At 33.8% G+C, this 16,591-nt stretch overlaps 1 protein-coding gene across 1 annotated transcript in view; it reads left to right on the top strand.

Moving 5' to 3' along the window:
* The window catches only part of LOC142334897 (uncharacterized), a 56,489-nt gene that overhangs the window by 22,043 nt on the left and 17,855 nt on the right, over positions 1–16,591 (top strand). The window contains exons 3-5 of the mRNA XM_075383225.1: positions 5,350–5,537; positions 6,684–6,867; positions 12,569–12,779. Coding sequence (XP_075239340.1) covers positions 5,350–5,537; positions 6,684–6,867; positions 12,569–12,779 — 583 coding nt within the window. The remainder of the gene's footprint in view (positions 1–5,349; positions 5,538–6,683; positions 6,868–12,568; positions 12,780–16,591) is intronic.

The following is a 16,591-nucleotide window of genomic DNA, read 5'->3' as shown; positions in this document are numbered from 1 at the left end:
TGGAACAATTGGGTGTTTGCTGGGCCCGCAGCCAAACTCAGGGGTAGGTTTCATATTATCATGGATTCATTATCATGGATTCTTTATTTTGGTGCTGCTTTTTTTCAAAAAATGTTGTTTTTGTTTTTTGATGTTAATTATTGACAAATTTTTTAATCTTTAATCACGGCTCTTTTAATGACAGCTCCCAATTACGTAAATATGAGGCCAAACGTAGATAGAATTGTTTTCAGAGAACCTAAGGGATTTTATGGCTTTGAAGAAGAGTTTTTGCACACTTTAACTTAATTCTTGTTTTGCTTTCATTTGCTATTTTTTGGCAGTCTGATTACCAGGTCTAACAATGCCAAGATCCAAATGACTTCCTCAAAAGATATCCGTGGAACTGTACGTTGCATTCGGTTGTTACCTAATGTCTCTTTAAGAAAACTTCCGTGATTTTTTGAACCTAACAATTTTGATACTTTTTTCGTCGACTTTTGCTTGGCTGATTCTCTGCAAATACAGGCAAACTTTCTTCCTTATAAAATAATTTGTTTCGGAAGATTGTCTTAACAGAACGTTTTCTTGCTTGTGTTACTATGAGTTTTCATGCACAGATTTGTAATTCTTGTCGATATTTGTCCTTTTTTCTGTTATTTTTGTTTCTTTGATAAACATGACTTAACAATCTTACCGAAAAAAAATTTACAACCTTTGGAATTGAGCATCTTTATAGTTTTCATGACATTTGGTTTTAAGGGTTGCGACGCAGTTCTCTTGCAGAATTTGGTAGGGTTTTTTTGGCATCTATTGGGTAATAATTTTTGTTGTCGTATGCCAAATATTGGGGAATCAAAGGTCTCATTGCCGAACTTTGGGCAGCTAAATGAACTTAATAGCTGATATCGGAATGTAGCTAATAGTTTTTTTTTGACTTTCAAAACAAATTTCTAAAAGAAAAGTGTAATAGTATTCTTCAACTTATCCCTTTCTGTTCTGCTTTAAGTTGTTTTCGTGTTTTTAAATCTTGTATTAGTTTCATAACTGAGCCTCATTTTTGAGAGGTTTTTAAAATAATTTGTTGAACTAAACAATAAATTTTCTGTTGTTGGAAAGTTTTGACTGGTGTCTTCAGTCTTCATGGATTAGACAATTTGATTCAAAAGATTTTTTTGAAATTTAGATACTTTTAATTGATTCTTTTTGCTGTCATTTTAAAAATGTTGCTTTACCAAAAAGATTTTATAATAACCAAAAGAGATACAAATAAATATTTGATGTTCTTTTGGCTAACATTTTATAAAAAATAATGGCTTCACACACAGTGGTTTTGTAAAATTGTTTGTGAAAATTTTCAGTTCAACTCTTACTTAAAGTTAATTTGAAGTTTTATGATTTAGTCTCATTAATAACGAGCGCAATCCAAGAGTTTGCAATATGAAATGTCTACTATTCTAGTCGAAAGCTTATGTTGGCTATGAGTTCTCAAAATAAATGTTTTTTTAAACAGACAATAGGTTTTCTAGAATCGCCAAACTTCTTTCTGTTTAATTGTAGCTTACCATCTCTATAGACAAGTCACAACCCTTATCACTCACTGATTTCATTTGATGCATTATGGTTCTAATCAATTTTAAATTAATTCTTTTAAAAAAGCAATGTTCTATTAAACTTTGCACCTTTCGCTCAATTCTTGTCGATTCGTTACCAAGTTGCAATGGGGAGGAGTCCCGTATTTTTCTCTTATAAAATGCAGCTTAATTTCTTTAAAATATTTGTCTTCTGATGCCAGTTTTATTTGGTTATTGTTGGTTTTCAAAAATTGGACAACGAGTTTTGGTCGTATTTAATTTTTGAAAAAAATTTTTGTTTTTAATATATTTTAAATATTCTTGTTTATGAATAGAGATAGCATAAAAGTTAGCGACAATCAGCTGGCCCTTGACACCTGGCTTCCAGGTTTCAAACGTCGAACAACTTTTTTCGCTCACCTTTTTGACTCTAAAATGACTTAAATTGTTAGCAATGCAGATTACACTACATACGCGAAAATTATTGTAAGTTTTCAAAACTGAAAATTTCACAAAAAAGAACGCAATCTTCTTCAAAATTTATTTGTGTTATTAATTGCTCTTCAGCGAAGTTGATATCGTTTATTGTGAACGTGTTGATCCTTTTTATGCAATTTTTTTGCTTGACCTTTTCTTCTAGAACACTCTTTGACTTCTCAAGGAAATATTTACGCTTTCGTTCTACAGTTTTGAGTGCTATCTATTGTTCTCACTTCGAAGTCAAGCTTGGAACGGATGCAGCAAAAACGATTGCAGCATAGAATCAAATAAGGACTGATAGTCGAATGGTCAGTGCTTCTGGCGAGGGAGCAGAAGAGCTATGGTTCAAAACCCCACCTGGGAAACTGCTTTTGTACTCATAAAGAAAAATTGATCTAAGCTACAGCCCTTGAATTAATATTCGTTGCCTGTCGTTCAAGAGCAATTCTTCCGATAAATGTCGGTTTATATTTCACAGCCAGTTGTCTTTTCACTCTACGTTATTCTACACTGCACTACATACTCTACACTACAGGAACCAGTCAGGTACAAGATAGCTGAAGAGAAATAAGTACAGGACAATATCAAACTGAAAAAATTACTGACATCAAGGTTATCAAAACAAGACATCACACTAACCGTTCAAAACAACTACTTCGATACCTCACAGCCTTTAGTATTATAGGCCAACCCGGACTTAATATAAGAGCATTTCAGCAGTGAACCAGCACATTTCAAAAATAAAAATATATTTCCGTTCTGACACATTGCCTCTCCAGAATATTATTAGTTTCCTTATGTGCAGTAATTTTTCATTATAATTACATTAGGACCATGGAATTCGCCCAGACTGAAATTAACTTGCTTAGTCTGAAAAATACTCATACCCCCAAATTAGTTCCGTGCGAAACCGTGACATCCCTTTTTAGCTAATAACTAAAAATTTTGAATAGTAGTTCACTCACTATTTATACTTATAAGCTCATTTGCATAGGCAACCACCGATTTCATTTGATGCATAATGTTTCTAATCAATTTGAAAACAATTCTTTTAAAAGAAAGCATGGTCTTATCAAACTTTGCCCCTTTTGCTCATTTCATTTCGTTTTGTTACCAAGTGGCCTTGAGGAACAGTCCCATATTTTTCTCTAATATAATGCAGCTTAGTTTTTTTGAAATAATTTTCATCTGATGCCATTTTTTTTGGTTAATGTTGCTTTTTAAAGTCGTTATTATTTTTGTATTTATTTCTTTTTTTGCCGTCTTGTCTGTTATTCATATTACGGTGGTCACAGGTCCCATAGGCCCTGTAAGGTAGAGTGTTTTATTCATTTAGTAGTTTGTTGAACAATATGTTGATATATTATTTTTTTTATCTTTTCCTCATTTGGTAAACAATTAAGTGAAAAACATAGATGAGTGGGGTCGGAACTTAATGTGCAAACATACACTACTGAGCTTCCTTGCTTATGAATAGAGTTAGCATAACAGTTATCCAGAGTTAGCGGGCCCTTGACACGTGGTTTCCAGGTTTCAAACATCGAACAACTTTTTCTCGCTCATCTTTTGACTCTAAAATGACTTAAATTATCGCTACATGTTGACTTATGATTGACATCTAAAATTCGGAAAAAGAGTGAACCAAACCTACAAAAAGACAGCGCCCCAATGCAAAAGCAACGGTTTTGATTTCAACCATAATGGGGCAGGTCCCAAAAACCACACAAAGGAAAAAATAATGTTATGAGAAGATAATTGACTACCGAATACTGTCTTTTGATGTGTTAGCATTGCAGATGACTCTACATACGTGAAAGTTTTTGGAAGATTTCAAAATTGAAAATTTCACAAAAGAAAACGCAAACTTCTTTGAATTATTTTTGTGTTATTAATTGATCTTCAGCGAAGTTCGTATCATTTATTGTAAACGTGTTGGTCCTTTTTGAGCATTTTTGTTGCAGGAACGTTTTTCCTCTTTTCTTCTAGAACTCTCTTTGACTTCTCAAGCGACTTTTTCACGCTTTCGTTCTCCATTTTGAATGCTATCTATTGTTCTCACTTCGAAGTCAAGCTTGGAACGAATGCAGCAAAAAACGATTGCAGCATAGAATCAAATAAGGACTGATAGTCGAATGGTCAGTGCTTCTGGCGAGGGAGCAGAAGAGCTATGGTTCCAAACCCCACCTGGGAAACTGTTTTTGTACTCATAAAGAAAAAAGGATCTAGGCTACAGCCCTTGAATTGAATTTCCTCGCCTGTCGTTCAAGAGCAATTCTTCCGATAAGAGTTGGTTTTTTTTATTATCACAGCCAGTTGTCTATTCACTCTACGTTAATCTACACTGCACTACATACTCTACACTACAGGAACCAGTCAGGCACAAGATAGTTGAACGGAAAAAGGAATAAGACAGTATCAGTCTGAAAAATTACTGCATCAAGGTTATCAAAACAAGACATCACACTAACCGTTCAAAACAACTACTTCGATACCTCACAGCCTTTAGTATTATAGGCCAACCCGGACTTAATATAAGAGCATTTCAGCAGTGAACCAGCACATTTCAAAAATAAAAATATTTTTCCGTTCTGACACATTGCCTCTCCAGAATATTATTAGTTTCATTATGTGCAGTGTTTCTTCATTATGATTATATTAGGACCAAAGAGTTCGCCCAGACTGCAATTTATCTTGCATAGTCTGAAAATTACTCATACCCTTAATTTAAGTCCGAGCAGAATCGTGACATCCTTTTGTAGCTAATAACTAAAAATTGCTATAGTAGTACACTCACTTTTTATACTTAAGCTTGTTTGCATAGGCAACCACCACAGAGCTCATTTAGCCTTTTGGTTAAAACTTGCTGCGCAAATTAAATGTTACAAGTATTAAATGTTTTACACACACACACCACACACAGACACACACACACACACACACATATATATATATATATATATATATATATATATATATATATAAAAACTAAATAATGCCTATTAATAATGCTCTAAAACAATTTTTGAAGCACTTTCATTAGTCCTTCGGTCTTTTTTAATGTGATATGTTGCTTCACCAATTTTTTGTTTGATGCTTTGGTCCTTTTGTCCTCAAAATTTTTTTAGCCAGTTTTGGGAAAAAACATTTTTGGATATGAGGAAAAAGTTCCTAAATAAAGCGTATTATTCGAAAAATCGAAAAATGTAACCTTTCAGCTCGTTGCTTTCAAATTTGAGACAAATTAGGTCTATAGGCCTTCTCAATCGAATATAAGTGAAACTTCGAGCACAAATTTTGATCAAAAATTGATTTTCAGCAAGCTGTTTGGGCAACTGCAAGCCCGGGGTCTGCAGCAACTGGCCTCGACGATCCACCATTTCTGGAAATGTTTGAGCGGGGATGTGCGGTCCTGTCCAAACCCTTGTGACGATATCTTCCAATGCAGCAAGATCAAACACACAATACCAGGAGTGTGCATTCAACAGGAAATCACCAAAACTCAAGGTTTCACACCTGTTCTTTTTGTCCTATAAATACGTATGAGAGATTGTTGATAACGTCAAGTTCCTGACAAACGTTTAAGTTTTCTCCAATTAAGAAATTTAACCAATGCAAGTCTTTGAATCTGATTAGATCAAAATACTTTGAGATCAGTAATCTTTATGGAAAGATTGTTAGAGCAACGATGCAGAAACTTACTCCTAGTCCATTTGGGTACCTTATCACGAAACAAGTGCACATTTCAGCTTCAATTATTAGGATTTTAAAAAACTTGTTGGTTGGATCTGGAAACATATATCCGGAAAAGAGATATAGTTTTAGAAACAAGATGTGTGAAATTATAAGCCTGAAAAAATCAAGACTTTCCAACGTGCAGTTTAAACAAAAATGCTGCTTCTTTTTTCATTATAGTAGAAACCAAACTTCTTTAAGGTTTCAGTCTGCCCACAAAATGGAAAATTTATGAACGGAAAGTTTGCTACCGATATTTACGACAGAGGCTTGTGCTTGGGTCCTTATTTGAGAAATAAAAGGAAAGAATGGCTCCAAATTGGTCGGAAAATTTTTAAATGTTTCCTTTCCAATCTACATTTGACCATAGCCCATAACGACACCTCACATTTCACAGAATGTATAGAAAATACCCGATGTCTACAAGGACACAAAAAGGTACAGCATTGTAGGAATATTCTATTTGCACATATAGGGAATCAAAGAGTTGGAATTATCATTCCTCGGAACCTAACCCCAACCATCATTGGTTTTGGGGTACACGCAGGATCCATAATGTTTAGTTGAGCGGACTTAATAATCACTCGACATAGTCTAGGCATGTTGTCAGAGTCACTCAATACATGTGGTACGTCGCATTGAACAATTTTTACTTCAAAAAGCTCCAAACTGCATCGTTATTTTACTAAGGCGTCTTGTGGAGTTAAAACCTTGGCTTACCTGTTTAGTGATTGCCGGCAATGTACTATGATTCACTGAAGCATAAAATGAAGATCCACATCTTTTTTGGTCTAATTTCTGCTACCAAAGACTATTTCGTCTTGCCACTTTTGAGCGCAAAATCCATCGCTTTTAATACGCTCGAAAGTGGTGTGATCAGATGTTTTAGGACTTGGGCTCTATAACCGCTTTGCCTAGGGAGCGGCTTGTCAACTTACAACGCAGCCTGGATCTACAAGACTTTAAAGTGTAGATGCAGTAGTGGCTACAGATGGAATCAACTCAACTACAAGTGTGAACTGATGTCACTCTGTGAAGATATCACACCCTGTCACCCTAACAGAACTGATGCCTGTCATGACATCGAAGCTAACAAATTCTGGTGGGTTCAGTTTCTCTCTGAACAAAATGAGATTGATTAGAATTAAAGTTTCCGTCAAAATAAGAGCAAGGAATGAATGCTACCTCATATTTGCTATCGTCATCAAGAAATTATCAAACTCCCAGGCGAAGACAATTTGTTCAATGACTTTGAGATGGTACCAACAAAAGTGTGGTAATTTTTTCCCCGGTTATTGCTTTCATATCAATACAGCACATAGCAATAGAAAATTACAGCTGTAAGGATCATTGTTCTAATCATGTCCCATTTTACAATTAATAGTCTGCTACTTCAGCGCCATATGAGTTTTTCAACTGCCCATAGCTTTTCCTTAGTATGTGTTAAAAACAATATCAACCTTAACAACAAAAAATGCTGTCTCTTTTTTATATTGGCAGTGATAACTACGGAATTACTCCGAATAATTAGAGATAAATAGTTAGACATATTCTGCATATAATAACCAGCACTATTGTTTGCTCGAGTGGCTTCTAGCATTGTTCGATTATCAAGATTTCTTCATCATTCAGTTAAAACCATGCTAGTGGGAAACAATGTGTTGGCGCTCATGATTAAAGGAGCAAATCTATAAGCTTGTGATCTTTCGAAACATTGATTTTAAAATGTTTAGTTTTTGTGTTATTTTATGTCCCCCTGTTTTTTTCTCATTCATTGCAGTTTATTGAGTCTTATATCGCTGTATAGCATGGAAATGTGCCCCTACACTGATTTTCCTGGTTCCCCAAATTTCACATTAGTTATTGAGATAATCAAATTTTTGTTTAAAATTTCATTTTACGTATTTGAGATAACTTAGGTTCATAAAGTTATTTAAGTTTATATTTCAAAATCTCCAGCAGTAAAATGTTTAATTGAGATCAACGCATGCTAATAAAGAGCAATATCTATATATAGTCATTTTAATTTTATATGGTGCCCGTATAGCCTTATAATAGCAAATATTTGCGTAAAAATATACAGGTATTTCATTGTTGTATAACTTTAACTTGTTTACAGCTTGCTCTCAACTGCTGTAGAGAGTTAATAAAACTTTGCAAAATTGAACCAAAAGTCTTTGTCACAAAAATCTTTTACAATCGATTGATAAAACCATAACGAAGGACTGTACTTCGAGAAAAATTTAGATTGCATTTCATAGTTTGAGAAATAACAAGAAATAGGGGACGACCAAGTCCGGTTTAAAGGGTCGATAAATAATAGTTATTGATCAGCCGTTACACAATGTGAATGAAAACACTATTTAGTTTAAAACGATTAATATATTATCATGATAAATAGAACTAAGACAATAATTAACATAACCGAAAAGTTGAATAAAATTGTGGCGGCCGCGCTTAACTACTTAACAAATTATCTCAAGGCCAAACCAAGCAGTGAAATTAGAAAAACATGGCAAGCAAAATTTAATTCTACATTCTATCGGAGCCAAATTTATTTGTTCACTATTTTCTACATTAGTATTTAAAAATTATTTTTTAGTAAGCGAATGTCATATATGAACTGAAACTCAAACCCAAACTACCCAAATATCAGCAAATCTTCATTGCCACATATTTTCGTGAATTACGAAATTGAATCTATCATTACAGCAAAATGAGCTACGAGATACCAAATTTGGCGCCAAAATTTCAGTGAATTTCCCGGTCCCCGAACTCAGTGTATTCAGAGAATCTTTCGACAATAGTGATCTGTATCCAATCAACAGTTCAAAAAAGAGAAGTGGAGCAATAGAAATAGAGCTTAAAAAACCACCTAAAATCAGTTGAAGCTCGTTAATTTTGCCTTATTAAACTGACACACAGTGCTTATTGAGTCACAATTCTTTGAACAGAAAATTGATTGTTATCGCGTCTTGTTTCTGTAAATCATCTTAGTGATTGTACAGCACCACTCAACTTTGACTTGTGAAAAGCGGATTAAATTTGATATTATCAAACTTTCCTTCTGAGGAACAAATTTCCTACGAAAGCGAAACTTTGTGCAAAGCATAGAGTCTGTTTCTTTTACTGTTTTAGTGAAGCCTAGCCTAGTTTCAACATTGGACATTGGAGTTATTGAGAGAAATTGATCGCTAGAATTGTCATTGTAACGCATATAGAAATTCATTCAAGAATTTTATTAACGTTCGCGTAGTTACTTTTGTTTATTAATCTGGTTAATAATTTTTGCAATTAGTAGGGTAGTCTTTTATTGAAGATTGAACTTCAAGATAATTTGAAATTCTGATTTAAATTTCGAGTTATTAACAAGAACTAAAGCAAAATTTGGTTGTTTCAGTTTGAATTAGTTTGTATTCTGTGTAAAACAAATTGTTATACTGCAAAACTAAACGATTAGTTATTGAAAATAGTTGATAATCAAGTAATGCAGTGGTAATCTACAGAAAAAGACCACGACCACCTGCATTAAGTCAAGATTTCTGGCGCTAAATCGGGAGGCACTACCTTCAACTTGGGAATTACACAAAATAAGACTAAGATACTATTTATGCTAATTGCATACGCTGCCGAATTAAAGCATGTTAAAAGCGTTCTCCCGGTTGTTTTGAATTTTTTAAAGTAAGTTTTTCAATTTTTTCAGTTTGTTGATCGACGGACCTCTTTACCCCCTTTAATTTCGGATATATTATGTTTGGTCGTCATACCAGCCCCTTGTTTTACAATTTATATATTGTTATACAGCACATTACTGTAAAAATAATAGTCAGTGCACCTTCTAAAGTTGCCCACTAAGCAGTGGAGAGGTGGACAAAACAGAATAGACCCCCCATTTCGACTCAACCATTAACTCGAAACAAATGCAAAACTAATTTTTTAAACATTGTATTGCACCTTAGCACCGGTAATAGGAGGTCATCATTTTGAATTACGCCACGTAAATTATTCAAAAATTCCACTGCAGTTATATACCTTCTGATACTGAATAAACAGCAATGTTCTCTGCCTATAGGGGGACACAGTCAGCATCCATTACTGTCCAATCGGCGGTCAGCCATAGGGAAAATGCATTTTAGCATAGAATAGTGTGTCAGGATTGAGAAATGCTCCCAGGACTTGAAAACCTGAAACACAAAATTCAGTAATGGTTATAATAATGGCTGTATCATTAGTTTTTAATGTTAATTCACATTAAAAACTAAAAATACAGCCCTCACATACAATTTGACTAAAGTCAGGGCTCGCAGTGCGATTACAACAGGTGCCTCACATACACCATACTGAAATTGATTATAATTTTTTGCCGGTCTTTTCTCCCCACTCTTCGAAAAGCAACATAGGCGGGAAAAGGATATTTCCCGTAATCGAGATTAGGCACTGGTTCAGAATTTTAATTCCTCTAAAACAAAGTTTGTAGCAATTATATTAGCACTGTGGTCTTTTTTAGCCCTATGGGCATTAAGAGCTCGTAGAGTATTTCGGCTCACTAAACTCTATGCATGCAATTCACCAAAACTGTTTGAGAAACATATAATGAACGTCAAAAAAAGTAAGCATCCCCTAGTTTTATGAAGTAAAAAAAATCAGGTTTAAAATCAATATTGCTCCAGATTACAATCAACTTTTGTGGTCTTACCTACTTATGGAATTCATCTAATGATTAACACTAACTTTCCAGATACCCCAATGTAAAGTTAACGAACTCCATCCAAATTATGTTGTGAAAACCAATTTGTAACAAATTGTTCTTTTTTACGTTTGTTCAAAAATGACCGAGTTTGCATTTATTTTCAACAATAGAGAAAGAAAAAAATGATTATATACATTTTTCTGACAAGTTTCTTTTTCATGTAAAACTTTGATGGAGTTCGTCAACATTTGAAAACATGTGCTCTCAGTGTCGTTGAAATTGAAACGAATGAAAGTTTTTAAATTGATTTTTTGAAATTAATTCCTCATAAGGGAGGCAATGAGAACTATAATTAAAGACACTAATAGATTCAACAACCAAAAAAGGACAAAACTGAAAAATTGTGGATTTCTTGGAAAAAGTAGCTACTAATAACATAATAGCCTCAAAAGTTTATAGAAGACTCAGTAAAAAAATGTAAAGTAAACACTGGGAGGATTATATTTAATCTGAACGAATATAAGCAATCAGACTGCGCGAAATAGCTAGAAAACTGGAAAATTTGAGCCTCAATTTTTGTTGAGAAAAGAAGAAAAACAGAAAAGTTTTGTTTACCACCAACTCAGTTTTTTGAGAGCTGTTCAAATACTCAGGGGTGATTGGAACAAATAAAAGTAATGTGATGTCTGGCATACAGATAATATATTCCTCTGAACTGCGTCTCCAAAATTTTTTTACAAAGTTTTTAAAATGGTGTAAATTATTTAACCCGGACCCAGCACGCATTGAAATAGAACGCTAAATAGTAGTAAAAACAGCATGTTTTTTGTGCAGAGCATTACTCTGATGAGGTCCCACTTTTTTATGTATAGTCTGCATTTTCAATCCCTATGAGTCATTCATTTTTGTTTATACTGGTCATGTATTTTAAACAAAATGTTGTTCAACTCTGCTTTGCAAATCGTCTGATGACCTCTAACTACGCAACGCAAAAAGCCGTTTATCTTTTATCTTAGCAGCAATTGAAATCGCCTTATTCTTTCCGGGGTATATTTACCCGCACTTAACTCTACTCTAGGTGAAATTATATTTCCCTACTCTACTCAGCTCTACTTATTACAACATTCTGATTTTAGGCGTAAAACAGAACAGAATATAACAGAGAATAGCAGAAATATGATTATGGCACGATTAATCTGTGCATTAAATATATATAATTGGTTAAAGTGGACCTAATAGTTTTTGGAGTCTATTAAGGACGCAATCATCCACCTCCCTCCTCTCCTCCCTCCCGATGTTTCAGGTTTTGTAATGGCGAGAAGCAAGGGCTCATTGCACTGATTAATAACCGATTTATCTAGGGACAATTCGATGCTGATTTCCGATGTCATGTCTAATAGACAAAAAAACCCAACAACTTCAATAGAACAACTTTCCATCAACTTCTGAAATACACAAGAAATAAAAAACAATTGAGCCTACTATTCAGACACCACAATAAATTCTGACAGCCACATCGACCTCCACCTCCACTCCAACTTCCACCTCCGCCTCCTCCACCTTCCTCCCCCTCCCTCTACCTCCACTACTTCCCCCCTCCTTCTACCTCCACTCCACCACCCCCTTGTACATCCACCCACCTCCATCAAACTCCACAGCTTCCACCGCAAAGATGTAAATGCACCAATATATGGTATAATTGGAGCTAGAATAGATTTTGAGGGTATCGCCGTTTTATAATGCTCATGCATGTTATTTCAAATTTTTATAATTTTCAATGTTTTTTGTATGAATAGTCTGATGATGAGAGAAATGTGAAACATTCTGTGCAGTGTTGGAAAATAATGTAATTGATGCTGCGAAGATGAGGGACAATGGGCCCAAATGGATATTCAGCCTGAGGTCATGCTGAGATGTTTCTAAATGGCAGACTGACAAAAGTTTTTATACTTCTATTTGTTTGGTACAGTAATGGATACTATAGAAAGTCAATGGTACAGCGCTGAAACGCACTGCGACCAAAGTCCGGGAAGAGAAATGTTCTGAAAAATTAACATTTAGAAGCACTCAGTCATAGTGATGATGCAAAACTCAGATTATAAACTGACCACAGGTGTGAATGTAAAGATGGATTCTCCGGAGAGTTTTGTGACGATGAGAACCTCTGCATCATTGAGAATCTCTGTCGTCCAAATGGAAAGTGTGTTCGCACCAAGTCAAGGTCAATGGGTGACCTTTATAGTTGTGATTGCAGGATTGGTTATGGAGACGATTCTGGAAACGACTACCCCGATTGTCATATCGACATTAATGAGGAAATTCAAGTAAATTTTCTGATAAATATGCTTCAAAACTTATCAGAAAAGATTTTACTGAAAACCTTCGCATTGAAAAATGCAAATAACAAGCAGAAAAGAATGATCCCATTTGCAATATAAGAGACACTTGTATTAATATTTTTGATAGTAGACTAGTTTTATTTCATATTGCTGGCCTCTCAATGCAATAGATTTAGTTTTGCATAGTGTTTCTCTTTAAAACAGGCACAATACTGCAAATTTTTTTTCATTCGTCCAGCGTAGTATTCGAAATTAAAAAGATTTTTTTTTTCAATTTCGTTTATCTGAGGAGTTGTCGAGGATTCAAGTTTTACACGGATATTTGGCATAATTTTGTTCACTTTTAGTGTAATTTTTCTTCAAACCAAGATTTTTTTCTATTGATTCAAAATTACAATTCACGCCATAAAATTCGAATTCTACTCGAGAGCTGTTTTTTTTGGAAAACTTTTCATGCCTTTTTGTTTTTTTTAAGTCACCTTGAGACTAGTCATTTTTCAGATCGAGGTTCCGTTAATGACAAACTTCATTTACAACCAAATGAAGCCCAATGAACGAGAAAATCGTTTTCAAAGAATCATTCATTTATTTGGCATCGACAATGAGTTTTCGCAATTTTAAATTAAAATCTAAATTAAAAATTAAAATAATTTTTTGAGGTTTTACTAAATTGTTGGAGTCCTAAGACAAAGAGTTGTTGAGTAAAAGTGCAATAGATTCCGTAATTAGATATCAGTTAACCTATCCAGTGCTTGATTGGTCAGCTAGAGGCTGTAAAAACTTTAAATAAATTTTTTGATGTTTTTTTATAATCAAAACCGATCTTGAACTTGTTTTCGTGAACTGTAAGTCAATCTCAGTAATGGAAAATTAATTTTATTTTTTGCTGCAACCAACAAAGTTCTGGTTAGCGGCTTTATCTTATAACTAAGGGCTATAAGACTTCGATGCCACGAAGTTTCATATTTTTTCAAAAAATTTTTGGTTGTGTTTTTTCTCGTAATTTTGTTTCCGTTTGAAATTTTATCACATTGCCGTGAAATTGATGGTTCCCATTGGCTTAGAAAAGACGTTCAGTGGATCAAAGATAAAGTTTTCAGAGAAAATTATATGTTTTGATTGGCTTCGACACTTTCCTCTCGCAATTTTCTACTGAATTTTTTGTATGTGCATGTATTTGTTGCTGATTTCAATGTCATAAGACTCATTGTGTTGTCTCATTGATTATTTATGCATGACAAACATCCATGTTCTCCCATCAACGCAAAATTTAGCGCATTTTTTGACTTCCGTTGAAAGCTATTGAATTTAATGGCTGTTGAAACTTAAGAAAAAATTTCGAAGAAATTTTTTGAAAATAAACCGATCTTAAGATTTTTTTCGTGAACTGTGAGTCAATCTCAGTAATGACAGGACGCCTTCTGTTCTGCCACAAACAAAATTAATATGGTTGGCGGTTTTATCTTCTAATTTTTTCTTTTTATGACTTCGATGTCACAAGATTTTTTTAAAAAAATTAAAGTTTTCTGATATTTTTGTAATTTTGGTTCCTGTTGAAATCTTATCACATTATCATAATATTTAGGACTTCCATTGGTTGACAGATAACGTTCAATTGATCGTAAACAAAGTTTTCATCGAAAAGCCGATGGTTTAAATGGCCCCAACACTTTCTTTTTCATTGACTTATTGTAATATTTTATTGATGACCTATGAATGACAAAAGTACTTGCCGTCCCATCAAGATGAAACTTAGCTTATTAATAGACTTCCGTTGGGAGTGATTGAATTTAATTGCCGTGATACTAAGGGTTTCTCAATTTTTTCGAAGTTTTATTGTATTTGTTCACGTTTGTTGAATTTTTGAAGTCATATTGTTAAAAACAGAAAAATCCCTTTGCTGTTAAAAAACTAATTTTAAATAAAACAGTTTTTACTGTAAAATTTATTTTTTAGTGACCTCAACATTTTTCTTGCTCAAATGCTTTTGAATTTTATGTGTTTGCCTGTTGTTTCCTTCTTTAGGTAGTCGTAAACTGCTTACCGGTCTTATAAGCTTGTAATTGAGGATTGAATGAATGATACTACCCGAAGCAGTCTGTTCGTAGCAAATAGTCTTTGCAAATAGTTTATGACATTATACATTATTCAAACATTTTTCAAATTTTTCATTTTTTGTTGTTCTTTTCGTCAACTTGTAACTTATTCGCATCATTGAAAGGTCCCATCCACATCCTTGTGTTTCAAAAATTAACATTTATACAGATATTATGTCGTAACTGATGTTTTTTGGACAAAATGGGTTTCCATCCAAGTTTTGTGAGTGGAGATTTTGTTCTTCTTTTTTTCCTTTTAGCACACTCGGGTAATGACAGATCCAATAATGATTTTCAAATGTCGCCCAAATGAACTTATTAATTCGCTCAGTATAATTTTAGCTGAATTAGTGTGAATTAAGATGGAAATAAAAATGCATAAGTTTCAGATAATGTCCAATGATTTCAATGGCGTCAAAATTTTGTGTTTTCGCAAAATTTTTGTATTTTTTTTTGAATTTTTCTGCATCTTTAGTTCGTTCCTATGGCTTAGTCTAACCAAAGACAGCTCCTATCGGTTTCATAATTACTTGTTAGTAATTTTATTAAGGGTTATTTGGCTAAGAGCTAATGCTTTTTAAGACCTTCAAAAATTATTTGGTTTAAAAAATGTTGATCGATTTTTGAATTTGTCTCATTACTTCTTCTTTTTGTCGGCTTGTTACATTGTTTTTGTCTCCATGCGGAAAATTTCCATCTGCTGTATAGTTAGGAAAAAGTAAATTTGTGTAGTTAAGGTTTTATCCGATTGCATCTTGACGTTGTTACTAGGTGCTTTTTAATTTAGGTATTGTGTTTCTGCCATGATATTTTTGTTTTGGTTATTTTGTTGTTTGTTTTCAACGGTAGATCTCGAGAGCGCTAATGAAGCATGATCCTATGTAATTCAATGAGCAGTTAGGTTGTGTAACAATTCTTTTTACACTCAGAAATCTTTTTTTGTTATCTCTTCATTTGGTTGACAAATGAGTCAAAAATGTAGATGAGCTCGGGTTGGAACATCATGTGCGAACGCAAATTAACGAGCATCTTTGTTAATCTAAATTTTGATTGGTCTAATTTCTCTAAAACTTTTTCTAGAATGGGAGTGATTGATATGGGCCTGTAAATGTTTCGTTATTTGACATCACCTTATTTATACAATGGGATATCATTCGTGAGCTTAAGGTTTTAAGGATCTTGATCTAACGCTAAGAAGGCATTAAATAAATAGGTGATTGGCCTCGATAGTTCAACCACTGCATCTTTTAAAGCCAAGTTGAGTTATTGGAAGGCCTTTTTAAGATTAGCAAGAACTCATTGTTAAAACAAAACGCAAAAATCATTCCAGGTACATAGTGAAATCAGTTTTCAGAATAGGCGGCTGATCGAACACGATATCAAGTGGGTTAAACTTGTAATTGAGAAATTTGGCCGTTTTTTGCCATTCTTAATCGATTGATGATTCATTCTATTAATGATTAATTGCTCTGAAACGAAGTTTGTAGCAATTATATTAGTCCTGTCGGTCTTTTTACGACTCGAAGAGGAGTAATGAGATTCTACAGGTTTTTTTTTTAGCAGAAAGCAAGTTTGTTCATGACTTGAATTTTGACTTCTTTCTGTTCGAGCATTTACCTCCGTTTTTGATTGTTGACTTCTGTTTTCGAACATTGGATTTTAACAGTAGCTTCGTTTGTAATGTATAGTAATTAGGAGCTG

Source organism: Convolutriloba macropyga, chromosome 2 (assembly GCF_964194025.1).
Source record: "Convolutriloba macropyga chromosome 2, txConMacr16.3, whole genome shotgun sequence".
Classification (NCBI taxonomy): Eukaryota; Metazoa; Xenacoelomorpha; order Acoela; family Convolutidae; genus Convolutriloba; species Convolutriloba macropyga.
Note: the sequence above shows the minus strand (reverse complement) of the source record. Positions and strands in the feature narration are given on the sequence as shown.